Here is a 23,801-nt window from a genome sequence, read left to right as displayed (position 1 = left end):
AAAAAAATCTGACTTAATACGATAACTGTTTAGGGTCATTTGCCAACTCTAACAACATGCCATTAATTTAAAAAACAGAAAACAGACTGCGCATTTAACCTCGGTTTTTAACGTAATGGTTTTACGTTTTTTATTTTCATTTAAAACCATGGCAGTGAATGGTTGTACAGACTGAAAGAGCATTTATAAGTAAAAGCACAGGATATCCCGCTTTTGCCTCGTTTTCATTGGCTTGGCAAACTTATCCCCCGTTACGATTGGTGGAAAATGCTGTCGATCATAACCCTTCGGCGTAGCTTTCCTGGCTCTGACAGCTGTCACCGTACGAGGTCAAGGGGAAAGAAGTATGGCTTCGCTGTTCAGAGGGTCTCGATATATATGGTTAAGGTGGAGTAAGCATGTCAACGTTGCCTTCGGTAATGTATTCGCTTATGTTGACGGGTTTTTTTTCCGCATCGTTTCATTCATTTACGAATGTGTGGTCACAGGTAAATTCAGGCGGAATAGTCCTGTTGTACTTGTTAGCTAGCTCGTTAGCCCTCTGAAGAAAGTATGAATACGTAGGTGTTTGCAGTGTGGACGATGTCACCAAGTTGAACATCACTATGCGCAACAAAGACGAGCACACTGAAATAGCAATGGCACGAAAAGCTCATTTTGGACCTCAGTAGGAATATGCGATATGTTGGTTTTAGGTAGTTCATATGAATATTTAATTGCCACTCACAAATCTGCGCTACATAAAAACCACTAGCTTCCATTGCATCACTGTTGCAAACACATACTCTGTTCATCGCTCCTACAGTGCAAACAAGACACGCTAGGTTGTTTCTTATGAATTATCTACAGTGACTATTGATTTAAATGATTTCAGTGTAGTTTAGAAGATAACCCATCAACCTCTTTAAATGGGCTGTAACCCTATTAAATTTCTATAAATCAATTATTCAGATAGATTGATGTACTGTCATGACCCAATTAATTTAATAATTGGTGCACAATTAATAAAATAAATAAAACACAACAACAACAAATCATTCAATAATTTTGTGCAAAAGATTTCTTCACTCCACTTTCTATTATCTGGTTTATGTTTCTGAAGTAAATCCCGTTTTAAAAATGTTTCAGAAGCAAACATGTGCTGTACTGTGTTACACCAGCTGAGTGTGCTACCTTAGAAAGCCATGTATAGCAAGCAATACCTGAGAAAGTAACATCCTGTTATAAGTATTAATCTTTTATTAAAAGTTGCCGTTTGCAGTTCAGTGTAATGCACTGTGCTATTATACTAATAAAGCGATGCAATATTGGAATAAAATTCAGTGTGTAAAAAAAAAAAAAAATAAGGTGCTGTCATCTTATACTGCAGAATAAGATGACACTTTTTTCTGTTGTGTAGTACCTTTTGGTTCTATAAAATATATGGTGATTTTGACATGAGGGATTTTAATTGGGGATTTTGGTGCAGTGGTAAATGCATGTTTTTTTCAATATGGACCATAAAGCTGCTTCTTCTTCTTCTTCTTCTTCTTTTGTAGAGCTCTGATTTGTCAGAATGGATATGCCTCTGCATTAGATGTCAGTGTGTCATTAGCACAAAGCTTATTCATTGTTACGTATCCAGTACTTGAAGTTTTGAAGTTTGGTCATTTTAGTCCAGCACTGGAGAATACCCTGTCGTCATTTAAGTATTACAGAGAGATGGGAGAAGTTGGTCTCCTGAGTATGGTGAAGACTTTGCTGAATTTAAGCTTTAGGCCTTTCGTTTGTGCTTTTTCTTCCCTTCCTAATCCTGTTGTTGCAGTCTGGTTGGTCCACTGCCAGAGTTTCCATTGTGTTTTAACCTGTCTGGATCTTGGCTAAGCTAGAAGTGGTTAATAGCCTGACTGGACTGACTGAGATCAGAGATATTTTTAACCACTTTTAATTAGTTAATTTATTTCTGGATAATGTTAGAATTTTACACCAGGTATTAGTCATAGGGAAATGTCTACAGCACTACCTGCAGTAGAAAGCAGTATTGTCTTCATTCAGATTTCGTGATTTTGCTCCTGATTTCAACTAAATCTTGTTTTTACAACAGTATCAACACGATCAATGGCCTCAAAGACACCAGTGGGATTTATTGGTCTGGGAAACATGGGCAGTCCCATGGCTAAAAACCTGTTAAAAAATGGGTATCCTGTCATTGCTACCGATGTCTTTCCTCAGTCTTGCAAGGAGCTGCAGGACACTGGTGCCCAGGTAATAAACTCTCAGTAACACATTGCATTTACACATGTAAACACTTATTTGTGCAATAATTTACAGCTTCTCTGTGCGACAGTTGACAGGCTGTCACAAAATCAAGTGGGGTATTTTGTGGTGATGGTTTTCAGGTAGTGGACTCCCCAGCAGACGTTGCAGAGAAAGCAGACCGCATCATCACCATGCTCCCCTCTAGTCCCAATGTCATAGAAGTATACACAGGCCCAAATGGCATCCTCAAGTAAGACATGTTATTGTTGGTGTCTCTGTGATTTCTGTGACATTTATGTATCTTCTCTTTGTATTTTTAAAATCTATAAATGGTAAGTGGAGATTTCATCGTGTTTAAAAAATAGATAGGACTTAGTTTGATTACCATAATCCATGTGTTCATTTATTCTCTTTTACCCGGTGCAGGAAGGTAAAGAAGGGGACCTTGTTAATTGACTCCTCCACGATTGATCCTGCTGTATCTAGAGAAATGGCAGTTGCTGCAGAGAAGAAGGGTGCTGTGTTCATGGATGCCCCAGTGTCAGGAGGTATTGTGTCAAACAAATTATTAGTAAGCAAGCACACCTCAATTGGTGTCTTCGATTCTGTAAAGTCTTTCCCTTGATTTATGTGTTTTTGATTTGCTCATTCTTGACTTGAAATACATAAAGAAAAAAGAGAGACGTTAGTTGGCATTGTGAAAAGTAGAATTAGACAGCTGGTTTATTTATTCAACTGTGCCAACCACGGTATTAGGCCTGTGACCCTTCAACCTCAGTTCTGAACTGTCTCACACTCTTTTGTATATCTGAACTATTGGACCTTTTGGGTTAATGCTCAGACACGGATTGTAATTACTGAGCGGGCCAGCCAGTAGGTGCCCTCTTAAGGCTTTTATTGCAGCTTTTGACCAGGGGTCTTAAAGGCAAGGTTAAGGTTTTAAGTCCTCATTATGTTGGCGCTGTCTACTTGTGACAGCTTCTTGACAGAGCACAGGATCGCCAGTCGTCCTTAATGGGCTGAGCTGCAGTGGAGAATCCCATGTCAGAGCTTTTCATGTTGATGGAGCCGTAATGGCGGGTATCCCATGTTAGTGCCTTTCATGTCAGATAAAGAGTCGTAAAGAAGAGAGAAACTGCCCTCACATGGAGGACAGGAGAAGAGGGGGAGAGGAAGATAAGACATGAAGGAGATACATCGCAGTAAAACTGTCCATCTTTCTCAGTCTTTCTGTCTTTGTCTCTTTCTCTCTTTCACATACACAACCACAAAGTTCTTCTGATTCAGGTATGCAGTTAAGGATTTCAACATGCTGACACCCCTGCATGTCAGAGTACGAACTCTGATCACGGTCTGTTTCCTTTTTATTGCACAATCTTTAATTCGTAACCCTGAAACTCCCGCGGTCTCCCATACAAACATAGACTTATCCCATTTTCGGCATGTTTACCAGCTGGCGTCTGCAGCACAGAGCGGCTGCAGTGAGTGAGATCAGAGTCTTAAGCTTGTTACTCTGCCTTAGCACATGTACTGTTTAAACACTATAGACAGTGTTTGTGTGCAGTCCCCTGGCAGCGTTCTTCCTCTCCTGTTCCTTACTAGGCCTCTTTAACTGGCTTGAGGTGACCAATGATTTACTTGCTACCTAGCAGGTCTCTGCAGCTAGACATTCTTTCCTTATATGCACCTGCCCATCCAGTGTCACATTAGACATTCATAAGTCATATCCAGAAATCCAGGTACTGACTTTAGAGCACAGTGCCAGCACATTCTAAGTAGAAAATTGATGAAAAATTAAGTGAAAATTTTTTGATAATAAATTATAATTTTGATCCATTGATTTATGCATTTGGTGAGCATAGTCCCCACCAAGGCAAATGCCTTATTCTGCTATTTTAAAAAAGCTATCCAGATCCACATAAAAATGAAAGTGTCCTTCCTTTACTCATACTTAACCTTTCCACAAAGTTTAATAAAACTCAGCCATGTAGTTTTTGAATAAGTGCATTCAATCTCTACAATCTAAGAATTGTTATTTTCCTGCTGTTGTAAATGAGATATATTTGGTCGGAGACATCTATCTCATCTCGGTGGTGTTGCCAAGCCAAACTTGTAAAGACAGGTTGTGAAAGAATGTCCCAGTGACAACTTGGTAACCAATTTCAGAGAGCTTAACAACCCCGCTCACCCCACCCTCCCAACCCCACACCCCTGCTTTGCACACCTCTGGGCAGTTACATGCTCTGTTCCAACCAGGAGATGGCACCCTACCCAAACAGGGCACTGTCATACTTTTTGAGTTAGGGGTGTGTGTGTGTGTGTGTGTGTGCGTGTGTGTGTGTGTGTGTGTGTGTGTGTGTGTGTGTGTGTGTGTGTGTGAGTGAGAGACAGGGGAAAAATGTGGACGGAAGCGCCTTAGTTCTGAGAATAATTATTTAATATTGGTTAAATTGATAGAGTATGCTTAGTAAAAGAAAGATAGTTTGAAATAAAAGTTAAGTGAAAATATGGCATCTGACTTAAAAATCATTCATGTCTTGTGTCAACCTGATAAATGGTATCATTATATTTAATTTAAAGTACTTCTCACAGTTTTCTGTCATTGAGTATCATTTATATCACGCTATCATTTGAACATGTTTGATCCCACTGACTCAAGGCAAAGTGTTATCCAGTCAGAACTGGTTCAGTTTCCCTCTGAGCACACTGAGCAGACTTGCCGTGATCTGCTGTACTGTTAAACTTTTGCAGACACAGCCTGCTCTTTTTGTGGTTTGAGCATTGTTTTTATTTTTAATGTAGAATTTCGTTTGATATAAAATAAATCCCTTTTCTGTGCTGTGTGAGGTGGTGTTTTTTACACAGAAATGTGTGTTTGTATGTTGTGTGCGTCACTAGAGGTTTGGCAGGCAGGCGTGGGATCTGAATTGCACAGTCATAACCCTTCTTAAAAAGAGCAGTCAAAAAAACTTTCACTTTCTTCTCATGGGCATCCTGCTGGCTTCCATTCTTGCACATTGACCAACATCTTGGCTTTAGCCCTGCACTAGCCAGCTGTGCAGTGCCACAGCCAGATGTGTTCTGGTACACGCACACACATACGTGGACACACACACACGGTGTGTGTTCAAATGTTCTTATCTGCACTCTGAACATCTTTTTTTATCCAGACACAATTATATTAACTTAGATTGTGGTTCTTTATGCATGCTGATGTTTGCTTGTGCACACACAACACACGTCTGTCACTGTCTGGAGTCATTAAAAGCATCCACATGCAAAGTTGTCCCACAACAAAACAAGCTCTGATGTCACAGGCCAAGGGTGTTGGCACAGCGATGGCAAAAATAGGAGGTCTGGCTGACAAGCGGTGGGTCGTTAGCAGTAATTACCCAGAATGCCTGTGTTTGTGTCTGTGTGCCCATGGTGGGCTGCCACATAGCTAACGGACGATGGCTTTAAAAAGGCCCTAAAAACCTTTCATTGTGTTTTTCCCATTGCTGGGAAAGTCAGCTGTCGGTGCAAATGAAAGCAAGAGGCAGCCTAGCTGCTGTGGGACTGTAGGAATTTGGGCTAATGTTGCTTGTTTGCGAGGTCTTATAATTCTCCGCTAACTACCTATTTAGGCTGAGTCTCAACACCACTCTAATCATATCCATACCACATCAACTCAACCTTAGCTTTGCAGTGTGTCATTTGCTGACAGTTTGAACGTCATCCTTCAGCTTGTAGGAGCTTGTTCAAGCCAAGGCTGGCGCTAGTTTGTCCATCAGTCAACACTTCCAGTCCACTAGATCTTCTTCCAAAAAAATCAACTTTGACTACGGTTTAAACTGATATGCACAAATAATAAAACAGAAAAAGCAGTATAATTAAGATTATTAGCATTTATTAGTTTACCTTTTCCTGAATACTTTTTAATTGTAAACCAGGAAAGCCTTTTCTCTGGTAATAGTAGTTGGAAAAAGCTTTTCTTGTGCATTTCTTAAGTGAACATAGACCAGAGGCATTACAAATTAAATCTGAACAGTGACTTCCCTTGCTGGTCAGCAGTTAAGTGAGAAGCAGGCAAACTCCAGTGTCTGATGAAGACTGTGTGATAGAGTTCATAGCTCAGGGCAAAAGCTGGCCAATAAACCCTTGTTGTAATTGTAACTGTCAAAATGTAACACTAATTCCTTTGATTACATTTTACCTATTCAAAACTTGATTTTTGGAAGTTTTCAGCTGTGATACTTGAAATAGTCTTCAATGTGTCATTGTACTTACAAATCTTAGTTTCTTTAGCCACATTTATCATAAAATATGGACCAAGTTGTTTTTTGCCTCTAGAGATTTGCAGGAAACCACTCACTCGTTCACTCTAGCTCTCAAATGTTACTCACAGTCTGCTGAAGGTGAAATTCTTTGAGATTGTCAGAGGTGGAAAAAGTACAGGCTCTGAAATGTACTCAAAATAAGAAAGTAAAAAGGAGCTCATTTTTCTAACCATTTTTGTACAAAGGAAATTGAACTTTGTGCTATATTAATATAATAATAAAATAATATTAGTAGATGAGAATACAAATCTTATTCAAGTCCAAATTCCAAAACATACTCAGCTTAAATTAGTTATGTAGAACATAAGCACTGAAAGATCATTTTAAAATCTAACTATTTTCTGTAGCCTACTTTGTAGTGGGGGACTTTGCCTCCACAGCTAAACAGTAAAATGAGTACAGTCAGGGGTTACAGTGGGATCCAGCAGGTGGGTGAACACTAAGATCTGTGTAGTGTCTCAGCATAGGGAAAAAAATCACAGCTCCCAATAACTTCCATTGTGAGCTTTAGTAGATTTTCTTACTGTGCAGGCTGTGATCAGCTGACCTGCTGCTCTTTGTAGATTTACGCAACTGAATTCAACAATATGTCAGCAATTTCACAGCTGTCTTGGCTGTTGTCCATCCCTTACACTGGCGCTATGCTGTTTATACTGCCTTTATACTAGAAGGTATACAATTGGTACAAAGTCTAAATTCAGTGAATAAATGTAAGCATCATCAGCTTAAATGCAAATTCATCTCTGCTACACTTGATGCAACCTAAACCTGACCATGAGCACCACAGCCACTGTGCACTAGTCCAACACAGTGCTTTACTGCGAATTCACCACACTACATATCATATACAAATTCAATATGTGAGTAAAATTATGACATTACATGCAAGCTTTAAATTTTTAGTTTATCAAGTGTCACTGAGCAGTCCTTAGCTTTAAATCCTGTCCTGCCCTGTCCTGTCTGTCTTCCTACATTTTTCTCCATCTCTGAGTGAAGTTAGCTTTCTCCCTGGAAAATACAACAGCTGTACCTACAACTGCTCACAAACAGTTTGTGTGTTTGCTAATGTTTTTTGAGCTGATAGAAATGTTGCATTTGAAATTGCCTGACACTTACGACATTACCACACCTTACGAACTCCTGCACTCCTTCCAGTCCAGTTAAACCCTATAGATGATTCTGCTGAACCTTAAGTAATGAGTTTGGGTTTTTTTGAAAATGTAAGGAGTAGAAAGTACATATATAAAATGTAAGGAGTAAACATAAGTTATCCAAAAAATAAATACTGGAGTACAAATACCTGAATACTCTACTTACATAAAGTAACAGAGTATTTGTGCTTTGGTTCTTCTAACATAGAAGCTAACATAGATTTGTAATCACTCTGCACCATTTCACTGTTGTGTTGCCTTACTACAGCACAGCTTTCAAAGCTTACACTATATATCTGTATTTTCTGTCTTTGTTGAATAGTTTTTAAAGCGTTTTACACTATATATTTATGCATGTATATTTAGTGCTGTATTTTTACAGATATTTCACTCTGGTATTTTGGAAAAACTGGCAAAAATCTAGAAATGCGACATAGTGTGATAGGTAGAACAGTAATAGGGTAGCACTTGTGTGTCTCATTAAAACCCAGTCTAAATGTTTTCGTGAAACCTAATCCAGTCTGGGAATAGAATTATTTAAGAAGATGAGCCTGAAGGTTGGTGGGGACTCTAAGACTGAGTTAAGGAATCAGGTTGGACAGGCAGGGGGTGGTGCTGTCGCAGTCTGTCACGGCTAACCAGTACTAGAGAGTGGCCATCGTCCAAAGACTAGATTAGCATAACAAGCGACTTGCTGACAGGCCCTGGTGACATGGAGGGGGAGTGAGGGAGTGTGTAGGGTGGTAAAGTGACCAGGCAGGGTGATGATGACGATGATGGAGCGGTGGTGATGTGGGGGTTCTAGCCTATGCTCCAGATGGAGGTGGACCCATAGCAGCTGGGAGACTGGTTCTCACAACTCTGCCCCTGTGTCATCTGCTGTGGACGTGAGCGTGCAGACAAATAGTCAGCTGGTCTATACGTCATACAAAAAGTCTCTGTCCATCAAACGTAGCCCAAACGTCACACTGCATGACACTCATCTACACGTGAATTAACATTTTGTCTGTAGAAAAGCGTGTGTGTGTGTGTGTGTGTGTGTGTGTGTGTGTGTGTGTGTGTGTGTGTGTGTGTGTGTGTGTGTGTGTGTGTGTGTGTGTGTGTGTGTGTGTGTGTGTGTGTGTGTGTGTGTGTCTGCTAACAGCCTAATTGAGGATCATTATTAACTCGGTCTATCCTAGATGAGTCTCATTGGGCCGGGCAAAGGATTGATTGTGGCTCTCTCTTGCTTGCTCTATTCTGTCACTTGCAATTGACCAGGTACTCCCCTCTGGAAAAGATCAGTTACTGATGATGATGATGATAATAATGGTGATGATCATGATGAGGCCTGACCTGATGGTAAGTGGACAGGCACTGCAAACCAAATTCTCAAGACTGTCGTAACTTTACATGCAACAATTTTGTTCTCTCAAATTTTTTCCCCCCAAACTTTTTGCAGTCACCTGCTCACACGAGGTTCTCACAGAGTATATGTGTGCAGGAGTCAGTTCTCATGGGGCTGCGCTCGTTAAGTGGAGCTGATAAAGTGTCTGTTTTTAACACAACAGAGTGGCATTAGTAAAATTGGCAGCAAAAACCTGTTGAAACTGCTGATTTTTTTTTTTTCCTGCCGATGTGGGCTAACGCACACCCTCGTCCCATTTCACTTATTTACTCGATATCCTTTCCACTTTTTACGGGGGCCCATTCAGGGTTTTAATTTGTTTGCGAAAAAGATCTGCTCTCGCGTGTAATTATGATGGTGGATCACGTGAGGCTGCATTGTTGGCCTGTAAACATCCTACCCCACTGATTTTAATTCTAAGCAGTCAACTCTTATTCATTTAAGCCTGTTACTCTATTAAGTGTGAAGGCACTTTTCATTCTGAATTATAGATGACTGTGGTTGCGCCAGAGTAACTTTGCATGTGCATATAGTTAAAGACAAACAGTCTAGTCTATTGCCAGTGCCAGAGTTTGTTTACACCAAGTACATTCAAACCCAGAGGTGTGATATGAAGTTTTGCGTATCCTTTAAGCTTTCGTGGCATTCTTGCAGTAAGAGCAGTTACATTATCATTTGAGGAAATTGTGTGTTTTGTGGAGCTCTAATGATATTATAGGTGTTGCCTTTGCTCCAAGTGTTTTTCCGTTTAATCTCTCCACGGGGGGAAAAAAAGCAGGCTTTTGGAACGTTGTCAAATGCGTCATTCATTACCAAACACTGGGAACATCCCTTCTTGTGTGTGCATGTGTGTCTGCCATTTTGTGTTGTTTGTGTAGCCTCATATTCACAAATGTAGTTTAATTTAAACCCACCACCAATAAAAAGTGGCTACTGGTTTACATGCGGCTCGTAACTCTGAGACGGAGCCTCAGAACCTCCAACTGACGTCTTACTGGCGGCCAACTCTGAGATCTGCACCTGCCTCTGATACTCGCATACGTGCACAGATACTGCGTGCACATGTTCACGCTCATTGTCACTTGCTTTGTACTTGCACGCACCACTTCAAAAAGAGCTCAGTTTTAAAAGGCTTATATGGCTGTCATGAATTGCTTTGGTTGATTCTTTCGTGTGAAATGAAAGAAGTGCTAATGAACTTAGCATTTACTACAAACAGCCCAAACCAGAGCTCTGTCTCTGATCTTCCTTTGCCCTCACACAAGTAGTTTCAGTCTCTTATGTTCATGGTTAAAGGCTGTCATCGAAGCCTGCTGTTGAGCATCTGTCCTAACGGCGCTTGATTGCTTGCTTATTAAGTAGTCTTTTGGTAATAGAGGATTTGAGATAAAGGGGCTTGCATGGGCCTCACAGACACTCACATAAGCACATTAAATGTCTTGCCCTTCCATCCTTTCTACAATGCGTTAAGAGACTTTTTTTCTCCTTTCATTCAACCTTTTATGTCAGAGTCAAAGTTAATAGTCCAGCAAACTTCAGCTCGGTCTGAGAATATTTACTTTGGTTGATATTGGGGAGAGGAGGTAAGCATCCACCACTCTGTCAACCCAAACATGTCCCCTGGATGTTGGTAAGCGAACGTGACCGAGGAAGATGGTGGTTCTGCTTCAAGGGAGTTATTTCTCAGGAAAGTATTACGTACCAGTTTGGGAATAAAGATGAACATGCCCCTGTACAATTTTTTGGGAGTGCTTGAAAGAGTTGACATTGTGTATTGTTTGTAGCACTCTGGCATAATTGTGTATACCTCCATTTATTATTCAATATATAGTTGCTTTGTCATTCCTTGTGGATATCTTCTTAGCATCCTCATCCCTCCATTACTGTCTCTAGCCTGAATCTTCTATCATAGGTGCCCCCCAACCCCCCAACCCCACACATATACACACACCTTCTCTCGTTCCCCCTAGGGGGCGTTGTGTAGTTGTGCAGTGCTAATGATCCAGGACTGTCACTCCCACTGGGATGGATGAGCCAGCATACCCGGCGCTCAGGAAGCCTCATTAGGATTCTTCTTTAATCCGTCTCTGACAGGACCGGCCCGAGAATGGGACGTCCCCTCACACATACACCACACACAATAAATACCCTATGAAAGTACATTCAGCGCATAGACACAATATTAAAATCACACTTTATACCGACATACATACAGACACAAATGCACTTCAGCTCATGCACAAAGAATGGACCCACTGATACCAACACAGTGTATACACACAGTAACACACACGCATACACACACTGTTATGCTAATGATGTGTTATTCTGCTACAAACAAGGATCTTCGATCATCCTGGTGTCACTCCTTATAGAAATCCACTACACATCATAAGAGCTTATTATGGGTGATTAGTTAATTTGAGGGAGGGATGCTGGGAGGTAAAAAGAGAGAGATCATTTTCCTTCTTTGCTGTCATCTCTGCACCGCTCTCTCCTCGTACTTCTTTCTTTATCCCTCTCTCTTGCTCTCTTTTGGCTCACTCGCTTTCTTTCTCTCCTTAGTGAGATATATCGATCAGCACGTTGACTGTGTTATCAATAATCTCCTCTTTAGTCGTCTGCAAACAGTGATCTCCACTAATGAACCAGCACAGTCGTCACACTGCTCTTTCTCATTGTGTGTGTGTGTATCTGTATTTGTGAGGCTCAGCCTGCAGCATAGAAACTGCAAAATGGGATGGTAAAAATATCAGAAGAAAAAAAAAAGTGCTGGTAATTGTACTTATTATTATGATTATGATGATTATTATTATTATTATTATTATTATTATTATTATTATTATTAGTCATGTATTTATTTATTTATTTCCATTACTTTAATGAAAATGTGAAGAGAATTCTGTGACTTCACTGCACACCACACTGTTCACTATGTGCTCGATACTGGAGTAAAATCCAGTTTCCATTTTTTTAGACTAAAAAAAACTGTTCTGCCATTAAATGGAAACTTTGTTACATCAAATAAAACTTGAATCAATTATGCTAAAAAGAATTTAAGCAAATAAATAAGAAGACATCAAATAGCAAGAAGGGAAGAGAATCCATCATGTCTGTGGACCATATGTGTGTATGATTGGTGTGTGTGGCGGCCGTATGTTGAGCGCATGTTAGCCGTGGTCCGTATGCAGCTGCTGCAGCATGGGCTTTGGGCTTCATTATGTGGCCCTAATGACCTTCTGACAGCTCATCACTGAAATACACATGCACAGACACACACATACAGTGTAGTGGCATGATCATATATGTGACAACAGCACAGCCAATTAAAGAAGGTGGGGGGGGGATATTTGAGCAATGGAAATTTACTATAAACCCTGTCTTTCCTCTCCTTTCCTTGCCTCTGCAGTGACATCTAACAATTAGATTTCAGCTGCTTTGTCCCCAGTAATTCCCTTTTAATTATTAACACCGACATTATTAGGCTTTCACTGTTAAGGCTTTCATTAAGGGTGGATGGCCCCCGTAAAAGACAGTCAAACTACATATCCTCATTCTACACTTTCCTCTTGTTTTTTTTTTTCTTACAGGAAAAATAAATAATAACGTATTTTTTAGTGCTGCTCTATTCTCATTGTGTTTTTGTTGGTAGTGTTTTTTTGGGTTTGAGTTGTTGTTTTTTTAAAATCTACCCTGGTAGAGCTTTCATCATTCTGAGCTATGCAAAGTCATTGTTACTGCAGACATATACAAAAGATGTCCTTTAGCACTGGCCCAGTGTAGAGGTGATAATGAAGTGGGTCTCACTCCTGTGAATTTGAAATATTTAATCAAAACATTTGCTGAACCTAACCAAGTTATTTTAATGTGTACATTTAACAACACAGCTAATGAAATTGAATGTAAAGTTCAGAGGGTTCCTCCAGGTTCATAATCTGGTGATTTCGGCTGTCCCAAAAGCATATTTGTGTGTTTATTTAGACAAATATTAATAATAATCAGCTTTAACTGACACTGGCTAATCACTGAAGCATACAGGGAAAGGAGCCATTGCATAAGAGACTCAGACCGGCTGGATTCAGCCTACTCTGAAAAGAGGTTATTTCAGCATTAAGGACCCTGTGGAGAGGGTGGGCTGTGAGTCAGTGGGGTGAGGTTGCCTCCTACAACATGGCACGCTCCTTAAGCCATCAGGCACGGGGAGGGACGCCTAATTGAACATGATAAAGTGTAAAGTTAATTACCCCTCTCGCCTGTCAATGATACCCCCATGAGATAGGGGGCTGGCCTCAGGCACAGCTGCTCGTGTGTCCGTGTGTGTGTGTGTATATGAAAGAGAAGGGGTGACAAGACAAAAGCCAAGGGATCCCATGAGAGTTGTGCAGTGGATGATGGCAACAATCGGCTTTTAAAGATACCTCTGTCCCTCTGGTACAGCACTACTTAACACGTCTGTCCCACTAAGAGTTTGGCATACACATGCACACAGAGAACAGAGCACAGCTGACCTTTTAGACACAGTTGGTAGTGTTAAACCAGTCATATGGCTGATATATTATGTCTCGTGTGGAAAATTCACATATTTTAGTTCAACACGTATCAACACCTGAACTTTGTGTTCCAGTTTTCATTAACTATTTCATGTGTTTTGCAGGTCTGCACATATGCGTTGAACTTTTAAAGACTAGACATCAATATGTGAAATGTGTGTGTCTTATTAGTGATGTGCTCACATCAGTTAATGTTAATATCAGCATGTGGTGTGTTTAGGTGTTGGAGCTGCCAGCATGGCCAAACTCACCTTCATGGTAGGCGGAGTGGTCGAGGAATACAACGCAGCAAAGGAGTTGCTCACCTGCATGGGAGCAAATGTTATTTACTGCGGACAGGTCGGCACTGGACAGGTAATAAGGAATGTCTAAACTTAATGACTGCATAAATACAAACAGCATTTCACACAGGGACATAGATTTGATGCCTCAACCAATACTTCTAAGACACTATGGCCAAAATTATAGGACACCAAGGCAAAAAATTATCAATGGAAAAGTGTGGACATTTGAAAGTCTGGTCTTTTTCCGTATATATGTTTACAATAGCTTTCAAAATTTGAGCAGATAACTATATAGTGAGGTTTGTAAGTTTCTACTCATGTTGTGCTTTTTGCCAGAATATGTAGTTATCAGTACATATAATATTTGCCGGAGTATATTGGAGACTGTTTAGAACCTCCAATTAAAACTCTTTAAATAATAGCTCTTCCAAAAAGTTTTGCAACCCACTGGCTTTGGTTCATTTTTCAGAAGTCAAACACAACTTAAATCAACTTCTAATTTCATGTTTCATAAATCCCAAACAAACCTTACCTGAAAAACTTAACGAGATTCAGATTTCCAATTGTGTTTCACATTTCAGGACCATGGACAGCACACAGTGTTTACTCCAGATTTCTGATGTTGCTTTAAAGGAAAACAAAACAAACAAACAAACAAACAAACAAACAAACAAACAAACAAAAACACCAGCAACAAAACTTCTATCAACTTTATAAACAGAATAAATGTAGGCTAGAATGCACACATAAGAAATCATGATAACTCCTATAATTATAGAAGTATCAGTTGTTTCTGCTGCATGTAGCATCATCTTGCTTACAGTATTGTTACAAATAATCTTTGTAATAATATTGTAACATGCTGGACTATGCAATTTTGAAATACCGTGCTGTAATTCTTTCTTACATATTGATGGGTGGAAAATGCCCTTAAACAATTGTACCTAATTTGACCAGAACCTTTCTCAACACAAATTTCCACTGTTTAGTCAATCTGACCCCATAAATGCTGCAGCATTAATAAAATAGTTTTATAAGAACATGACTTCTTCCATATTATTACAATTCCTCCAGTAATTTATTTTCATAATGATTTATCCAAAGGATCTAATGTATGTATATTCCCTATGTCATCTTAGATGAGTGGACCAGTCCTGATGAAACTCTGCATAAACATTTCCTAAGATGTTGTGTCTATATGGCATATACAAATATTTTATACAAATCCCACAATTATATATATTTGTTCATTTGACAGCTCAATTGAGCACCAAATGGCCACCTTACAACTGTGTTGTTCATGTTTAGTGTCTACATACTAAAGTTTCTTTACTTGCACATTCTACATTCGTTATACTACATATTTTCACAATCAGTGCAATTTTTTTAAATCTTCCTGGTGATGCTAAGCAGCCTCTGATTATGAATATAGTTATCGAAATAAGCCACTATACAAACAATTAGTCAAGAAAAAGTCCTGCAAAGCAATGTGGGCTTAAGAAGATGACTGGGTGAGCATCATCAGGTCATGAGACACTTTATGAAGTGACAGTAATTGTTTATTGACCTAATACCAAAGCAAAGCCCCATGCATATCAATGGGATTTGCATGTTTTACCGAAATGAAGTCTGTGGCTTGGGAAACCCACCAAAATAAAGTCTACTCAAACTTCAAATTAACACTGAATCAGTCTATTATGGAAATACATTTTTTGTTTACATGTTAAAAGGTAATTTGCTATATTGGCTAAATTGGGCTAGAAGTCCAGATTGTTGGGCCTCATTTATAATTGGATAATTCACTTAAAAACTGTTTTGTAGATAGAGGTGGGCTACTTCAGAATTTCTTCATTAGCTACATGTATGGAGATTATTCCAAGTGTGGCGCATCCATTTGGAAGCTGTTGTTGGATCTAGGAGCTGTCATTGCAAGTGAAACAGACAGTCTTTAAACTGCAAATCCTACAGAGAGATGGCAAGAACAATAGAAGTGAGAAACTCAACAGCTTGATGCATTCTGAGGGGAAAAAACAACATGCTAGTAACCTTGGCAGCATAGGAAGCTCTGGACATCCGCTGAGGACAATAGTGCTGGTTTGTGGCAGGATCCTTTCCATGGTTGAGAGGGAAAAAAATCCTTCAGGACCAAATCATTATTATTATTATCCTAGTTATCAACCATAACAAAAGAAATGCCAGATTGGATTTGACCAAAAAAACATCTAAAATGATATAATACGTTGCATTTTCTTAAAAAGAAGTCTTAAAATAATTGAAATGATCCCATTACTTCAAAGATGACCATTAAAAATGTAGCATTTAAGCATTAGTGGCCATTGAAGTGTTTCACTCGTCTATTCCAGAGTCAGATTATCTGAGATTTACTGTTGTGTGTTATATTTTGTTTTGCAGACTTCATCATTTACATAATAATTCCTTTATAAAAATCTTTCTTTCACACCCTTATAGGCAGCTAAAATCTGCAACAATATGCTGCTGGCGATTGGGATGATTGGGACCGCGGAGACCATGAACCTTGGTATCAGGTACTGTAAGCAAATGCTCTGCTAAAAGATAAAATAATAAGGAAGTGTATGATCAGTGGATTCATTTACATGGGAATGATTAGTGTAGAGATAGCTGTCTGTGGGTAGCACTAACACAGCTGTACATAGGTGTACAGGGATTTAGTACATCCAGATCCAGATTTCCTTATTGTTGTTGATGAATTTGCAAAAACGAAAGAACAAGTACAGTGAAATTACAAGGACATATTTTGAGGTTACTACCTTTTAGCCACACATTAACGCTGCTATTATTGCTGTTAGATATAGTTGTCACAGTAAGGTCAATTACTACGCCAGCGATGTAGCTGTAACTGTAATTTACTACTACAATACAGGTTTAGAAACGTGTGTGTGTGTGTGTGTGTGTGTGTGTGTGTGTGTGTGTGTGTGTGTGTGTGTGTGTGTGTGTGTAGTTTATGGGAGTGTGAAGGGGTCAGCCCTGCCCCAAGTCAGAGCCGCCTCTGCTAAAGAGAGATGGATGAGGGGGTGGAGCCACATTGTCTGATTTACATTTGCTGATTGAGCTCTCACCAGAATCCTGCCACACCTCTGCTACTGAACACCACCTAGAAAACCCATCATTCATGATTCCTCCTCGTGACACAAAGCTTCTTTGGCCAGGAAGCTGAGGATGATGGGAGGTGAAGTCCGGTGGATTGCACTGCAATCTTATAGCACTAGAAATCATGTGAGGACTTAAAATGCACCACAGCACCCATACTTTGTTTTGGTCTGTAGAATTTTTAAGTGCGGCTTGCATACAGGAAGCTTATACATCAGTTTTTATAGATTTTATACTCTTCAGATTTTATATTCTGTTCTATTTATGTATTTTCCTTGTCAATAATGGACTGTTTCTTCTGTTTACTCTCTGGCTATAATGCGATTTTACGGCCTTTACAGTGTAAAATGGTATTTGCATCGAGTTTTCTGCATGGGTGTTCATGAGCGTCCATGAATTCCTCTTTGCACAGTGCAGCTGTGTTAGTGCGACTGATTTATCTGTGCTGAGACAGAGGAGGAAAATTGGCATGAGCAGTCGAACATAAATCCCCTCACTAGGCCTCTGAAATATGGAGGCATTAAGGGAGCAACGCAGATTTACACATTGCCACACTGTCTCTGAAGCACACACACACAGACACACAAATTTACATCCAGATATACTGAAGGCAGCAGTTTTCTACCACTACAACTTCTCACAATTCACATCATTATAATGTATTCCTATAACAAAAATAGGAATACTAACTACCGCATCTCTTCACTTTGACTGTGAATTATCTTCATATCTTTTCAAGACTGACCCATATTCAGTCTTGATTCCATTTTGTGTGTGTGTGTCTGTGTGTGTGTCTGTGTGTGTTTCAGTTTCCCCCTCTTCTTGCTAGCCAATCTCTGGGGCTTTATTAGAGGGCTTGACAAAGACTGTCATCGTTTAGAGGGAGCCCACACCCGTAAATCTCCCATGCTGCATTGCGGCCCAGCCTCTTATGCAGAAAGAACGCTCTCTTTGGTGCATGTGTGCAGACACACACACCGACACAATTCAAGACAAAGGAGGCTAAGCACTCACAGGCAATTTGCAGGAAAACGGCAATAACATTTTATCATGTTGGACTTGGGCCTGATAGAGCTGCCCTTTCTTTTGTGTGTGTGTGTGTGTGTGTGTGTGTGTGTGTGTGTGTGTGTGTGTGTGTGTGTGTGTGTGTGTGTGTGTGTGTGTGTCTGCCTGCATGTACAGGTAAGGAAACACACACACACACACACACACACACACACACACACACACACACACACACAGAGAGAGTTCTGTTCATGGAGCTAATTTGTTGATCTCAGATGGAAGCTTGGGCCGTCTCCAGCAGAGCGTGACGTTCTCTTAGTGCAAGGAATGGCCACGCATGACAATTATCAGCACACGCACACACTCACACACTCAAACACACTCTCCCATGCAGACCGTTTCTTTCTATGTATTTTCAATTCCTTGCTTTTAGCTTTTGCTTCCCATCCATATTTGCTTTACATTCTTTATTTTATTATTTTAATCCATTTTTTTCTTTCTTTTTTTTTGGGGGGGGGGGCCTGCTGTAATATTTGAAAGCAGCCAAGCAGTCAGTAAAAGAAGGATGAAAAGCTGCAGAGAGTATCATAGAGCAGTGGAGAGGAGCAGCAGTGATTTTAATGATACATATGAAGATAAGAGTAGAGACGACTGGCCCATGTGACGCTCATATGACACTTTTACAGTTCACCTTGCAAACCTGTGTGTCTGCGCCCATTCATGCGTACAAATACGCAGTTGCCGATGCCCAAGTAGGAGCATACATATTTGCTCCTTTGTTCTTTTTATGGGGAGGACAACAGGCAAATCAGAGTTTATAACAAGACCCTTTTAGCAGAGAGACAGAAATAGGTTCACCACAACATACATGAGCACAAACACATCGTTCCCTTCCTCTCTCTATAGTTGAGATGAATCGTGAGCATATGTTCAGATGAAGATTAAACTCGCGTGATAAACGCGCTTGTTGCCTCTATAAATGGAATAGTAAGTGCTTGTGTGTGTGTGTGTGTGTGTGTGTATGTGCTCGTTAGCTCTTTAATGATATATTAAATGGGGAAGAGGCTGGGCTTCCTCTCTTGTGGCATCTGATGAGATCGAGAAGTTAATCATAATGAAAGAGACGGTTAATATCAGTGCTGCAAATGAACTCCACCTGCTAGAGCTCCCAGGACATAAACACCCTCCCCTCTCGTTTGAATCTTCAGCACCATCTCTCTTACTGTTTTTTTTTTTTTCTTAATTTTATTTTATTTTTATCTGCACCAGCATTACACAGCAACACCGTTCATGTCTGATTATCCATGTCAATCTTGTTAAAGCGTGACATGTCCTCTTCTCCACGCAAATTACCGCAGGCGAGGAACAACACCACTGCGTCAGCTAATAACCGCAGCTGAGTATGAGTGTGTGCGAACAGTTTGTCGTGTGTGTCTCTGTGATGGGAGCAAGAGGGGAACTTCATTGATTTATCGTTAACAGAGGACAACAGCTCCCCGTCAGCGTCTATGGCCGCTATAACAAACGATCTGCGCGCTCGGACGCGCTTTATTGTAGCTCAGCCAGTAACCTTTTCAGCTGCTGACCCAGAACACAGGGAGGGGCTGCTTGCTTGTGTGTGTGTGTGTGTGGGGGGGGAGGCTTGTGCGATGTCAAACATATGTCCCCATGAGTCCTTAGACAGGAAGGTGTCAGCATGGAAGAGGGAGGAAGGGTAGAGGGGAAGCAGGATGGCAAGGGATGCTTACAGACATAAACTAAGAAAGCTATCATGAGCTAGACTACCATTAAAAAAGAAGAAGAAGAAAAAACCCAGCGCGTGCAGAACCACTCATGCCACACTTCCAAAACTGTTTGTTAAAAAATTAGGGAGTCTGAGCGGACACATAAGAGATGAAGGGGAGAGGAAAGGGGGAGGGCGAGACATGGAGAGAGTGTAAATGCAATTCCTTTTCTTAATTAGTTAGTAGACAGCTAATAAAACTGCAGCAGTAATGGCAGAATGAGAGCCAGGTGGAGAGAGGGAAGGAGGGAGGGTGCTGGCCTTAAAGACCTATGATAGTTTAATAGTCATATTGAGAGCAGAATAGAGTTACAGGCCTGTAAGTAACAGTAAACTGAGGCAGCCAGGACTTGATGTGGTCAGCTTTATACTGGCCTTAAAACCATTAATATGGCATGTTGAACGGTCGACACAGACGCCGTCGTTACACCCTCCCTGCTCGGTTTCACTCATTGCTTCTGTCTGTCTACCCTCAGTCTCTTTCTTTGTCTCATGTGCCTTTGGTTACTTCTTATCATAGTCCGGAGGTTTGTCCTCTTGCATATGAAAGTAGGTTGCTGCAAAATGGGGCAGCAGAGCTAAGAATGTGCCTCTGTGTGTGACAGCGAGGTTTATGGCTCCCCTGTGCTGCTTAACCACTTCTCCTCCTCCACTTTCTTGAAAGAGGGATGAAGGATAGATGTAGTGGTAAACATCAATACTGCATTAGCCGGCATTACAAAGCCTTCAGCCATTAACACTGAGGAATGGTCACAGTGAGGCATAAGGTTCATTGGGGGTCACTACAATCACCAGGCACCCCCACACCCACCTTTTGCCACATTTCTTATGTCCCACTGGTCCTCTTCAACCCAACTCTGTCCCATTTCCTCCCTATATTTTGCATAACTCCTCTTTCCTTGTTTGTGCCTACCATTTTTTAAAGTTTTCCTCTCCATGTCATTCTAAGATGCTAAAAGTTTGAAAGTAAAGTAATTTTCTGACTTTTTTTTGTCTGAAACATGTTGTAATAGTAGTATGATATTTTAGGTTTCTTTAAAACCACCATATTTGGTGTTATTTGGGCTATTAAATCAAATCAAATCACTTTTATTGTCACATCACATGTGCAGGTACATTGGTACAGCACATGCGAGTGAAATTCTTGTGTGCGAGCTTCACAAGCAACAGAGTTGTGCAAAATACAATAACATAAACAGGCAAAATATATACGAATGGCTAAATCTGAAACTAATAAATATATGTACAATATATAATAGTATATGCAAAAAATTTTTTAATTATTATTAACAGCTAGAATTGTTAAAACTGTAATTTAGTTGCAATGTAATTTAGTGTTGTACACCTTCAGACAAATAAAACTATTTCACATGTGTCAAAGACAGAACTTATTTAACTCTATTTTCTTCTTTTTGCAGACTGGGTTTGGATCCCAAGCTGTTGGCAAAAATCCTAAATATGTCCTCAGGTCGTTGCTGGTCCAGCGACACGTACAACCCTGTCCCTGGAGTAATGGAGGGAGTTCCCTCTGCCAACAACTACCAGGGCGGCTTTGGAACCACACTAATGGCAAAGGTACTAAGCTTGTGTTCTGGTTGTATTATTTGTGATTCTTAATGTCTGATGTGTTTAATAATCAGTTCATCTTATCAATACATAAACTGATAATGAAAGTGTTCTGAAATCCAAGAATCTGTATAGAGAATTCTTGGGTTTTTGGGTACAGTGGGGACGAAGAATCCCCCTTTTAACAGGAAGAGAATTGTCAAGAATATTTTTTTTAAATCCAGTATGTGCTCATCATCTAATGAGGCAGACATTTCTTCATATCCTACACACTAAAATAAAGATGTTTCTGAAAACCGGTTTTCTTGAGCTGTTCATAGGATCTGTTTGCACCTGTCACTTTTTCTGACTGCTTGTCCCTCTCTTCTCATGTCTGTGCTTAAAGGATCTTGGTTTGGCGCAAAACACTGCCACCAACACCAAGACACCTGTCCCTCTGGGTTCCCTCGCTCACCAGATCTACCGAGTCATGTGCTCTCGCGGCTACGCTAATAAGGATTTCTCATCCGTGTTCCAGTTTCTGCGTGAGGAGGACGGACAATGAATGCAAGGGGAGCACACTGACTCTGCTGTTACAATACACAAACACACATAAACACACACCAGAGCTGCACACACCCCTGTGCCCCTTATCCCAGTATGCTCAGGAGATGCTAAGGCCTTGCAGTCGAGCACAGACCTGCTACCCAGTTTTCATACCATTTCGACCCATGTCCCCTCATTACATTAGCTAAATCATATTTTCACTTTATCCTCCTCTGTCTATATGAAGGAAATCATAAAACTGACTCCGATTAGGCTTACATGTAACAGTGAAAAGTATATGTGGTTTTCAGGGTAATAAGTAATAACTGAATTAATGTAAAAGCATGATTATGTTCTTTTTGGTTTTGTTTTGTGGGGATTTGTGCTGTTTGACTGTTACCCTATTACCCAAGTTACCTCAGCCTGTTTATATTAAACTATAAAGGTAAAAAAAAATGGTATAGATTCACATAATAATTGAAATTTAATTGAAGAGCATGAAGAGGTTACTTCATACTTACAATACCCACATACCAGCACTACGTTTAAGGTTACAAAAATAAGCCACTCTTTTTTGTTCAAAGTTTACTGAGTTTGTTACTTTTTTGTTTTTTTGACATTTTATTTCTCCTTTCATTATTCAGTACTGCATTTAATTCATTTTTTTTTTACCTCATGAGTTCACTAAAGTTGCAGTAAATCTTCTGTGGTACACCATTCAAGTATTTCCTCACTTTATCGACCAGTTTTGCTCTACTATTCTGTGAGATAAATATCTGGTTATTTTTGCACCATGTGCATCGCAGTGCGATGTGCTGGGCTGTTTTGATACAGTCACAGAATCTCTTTAATGTTACTGCTTTTCTCTATCTGCTTATTGAGCCAATGAAGTATTATTTTTTTGACCAGTGCTGTTAAAACGTTTTCTAATCACTGCAAAATGTTCTGTCAAGCACCTTCTTCAGTCCATATTTCTCCTCTCTCTCCCTCTATGCGTGTATGACAATCTGTGTAAAGTCAGAGAGGAATGATTCATCCTGCTCTGTGCATAATTCATATTGTTGTGTAGCACTGAAGAGGAATCTGAATGGACTGCCATTTTTTTGTAGTAAAATTCATTATAAGTCTACAGTTTGTCTTTGCACTGTGAAACAGATCCAGTCACACTGTAGCCTAAAATAAAAGCTGTTCCATGTATTCAGTGTTTGTATTTTCTTGTAACATCATTTTTATTTTTGTTTTTGTTTTATTAAACTAGATCAAAGCTCAAATGGCTAGCTTCATTTTGAGATGACTGACATGCACAAACTATGAAAATAGGCATTCCTGTTATTATTTTATTGAATATAGCATTTTTACACTAAGAAAGAAGCTCAGATGTAATATTACCTGATAACCAGAGATACTCTTAAAATTCTTGACTGTCCCACTAACTCTAGTCCATTTACCATGTTAGTTCTTATATTGGGGTTTTCTGCTCTACTAAAGCACTCAAAGCTGAAGACCAGCTTGAAACTCAATATCTGCTCCAGTCTGGAGCAGCCAGGGCTAACTCTTGACTCTAATTCTCAGGCCCCATCTTATCTTAATGACCTTGTAGTACCATATCACCCAATTAGAGCACTTCGCTCTCGCACTGCAGGCTTACTTGTTGTTCCTAGAGTATTTAAAAGTAGAATGGGAAGCAGAGCCTTCAGTTTTCAGGCCCCTCTTCTATGGAACCAGCTTCCAGTTTGAATTCAGGAGACAGACACTATCTCTACTTTTAAGATTAGGCCTAAAATTTTCCTTTTTGCTAAAGTATAGTTAGGGCTGGACCAGGTGACCCTGAATCCTCCCTTAGTTATGCTGCAATAGATGTAGG

The 23,801-nt window shown here is 40.0% G+C and overlaps 1 protein-coding gene across 1 annotated transcript; it reads left to right on the top strand.

Annotated features, from left to right (window-relative positions):
• Nucleotides 1-328: 328 nt before the first annotated feature.
• Nucleotides 329-23,149, top strand: hibadha (3-hydroxyisobutyrate dehydrogenase a). The gene is made up of 8 exons (XM_085397145.1): nt 329-416; nt 2,084-2,244; nt 2,379-2,488; nt 2,665-2,786; nt 13,866-13,999; nt 16,399-16,475; nt 21,265-21,421; nt 21,798-23,149. Exons 1-8 carry the CDS (start codon nt 347-349, stop codon nt 21,954-21,956), a joined length of 990 nt encoding a protein of 329 aa, XP_085253271.1. The 5' UTR covers nt 329-346; the 3' UTR covers nt 21,957-23,149.
• Nucleotides 23,150-23,801: the final 652 nt, after the last annotated feature.

Source organism: Rhamphochromis longiceps, linkage group LG22 (assembly GCF_057381845.1).
Source record: "Rhamphochromis longiceps isolate RC_006_pf linkage group LG22, R_longiceps_female_GT1.1, whole genome shotgun sequence".
In the NCBI taxonomy this organism is placed as follows: domain Eukaryota; kingdom Metazoa; phylum Chordata; class Actinopteri; order Cichliformes; family Cichlidae; genus Rhamphochromis; species Rhamphochromis longiceps.
Note: the sequence above shows the minus strand (reverse complement) of the source record. Positions and strands in the feature narration are given on the sequence as shown.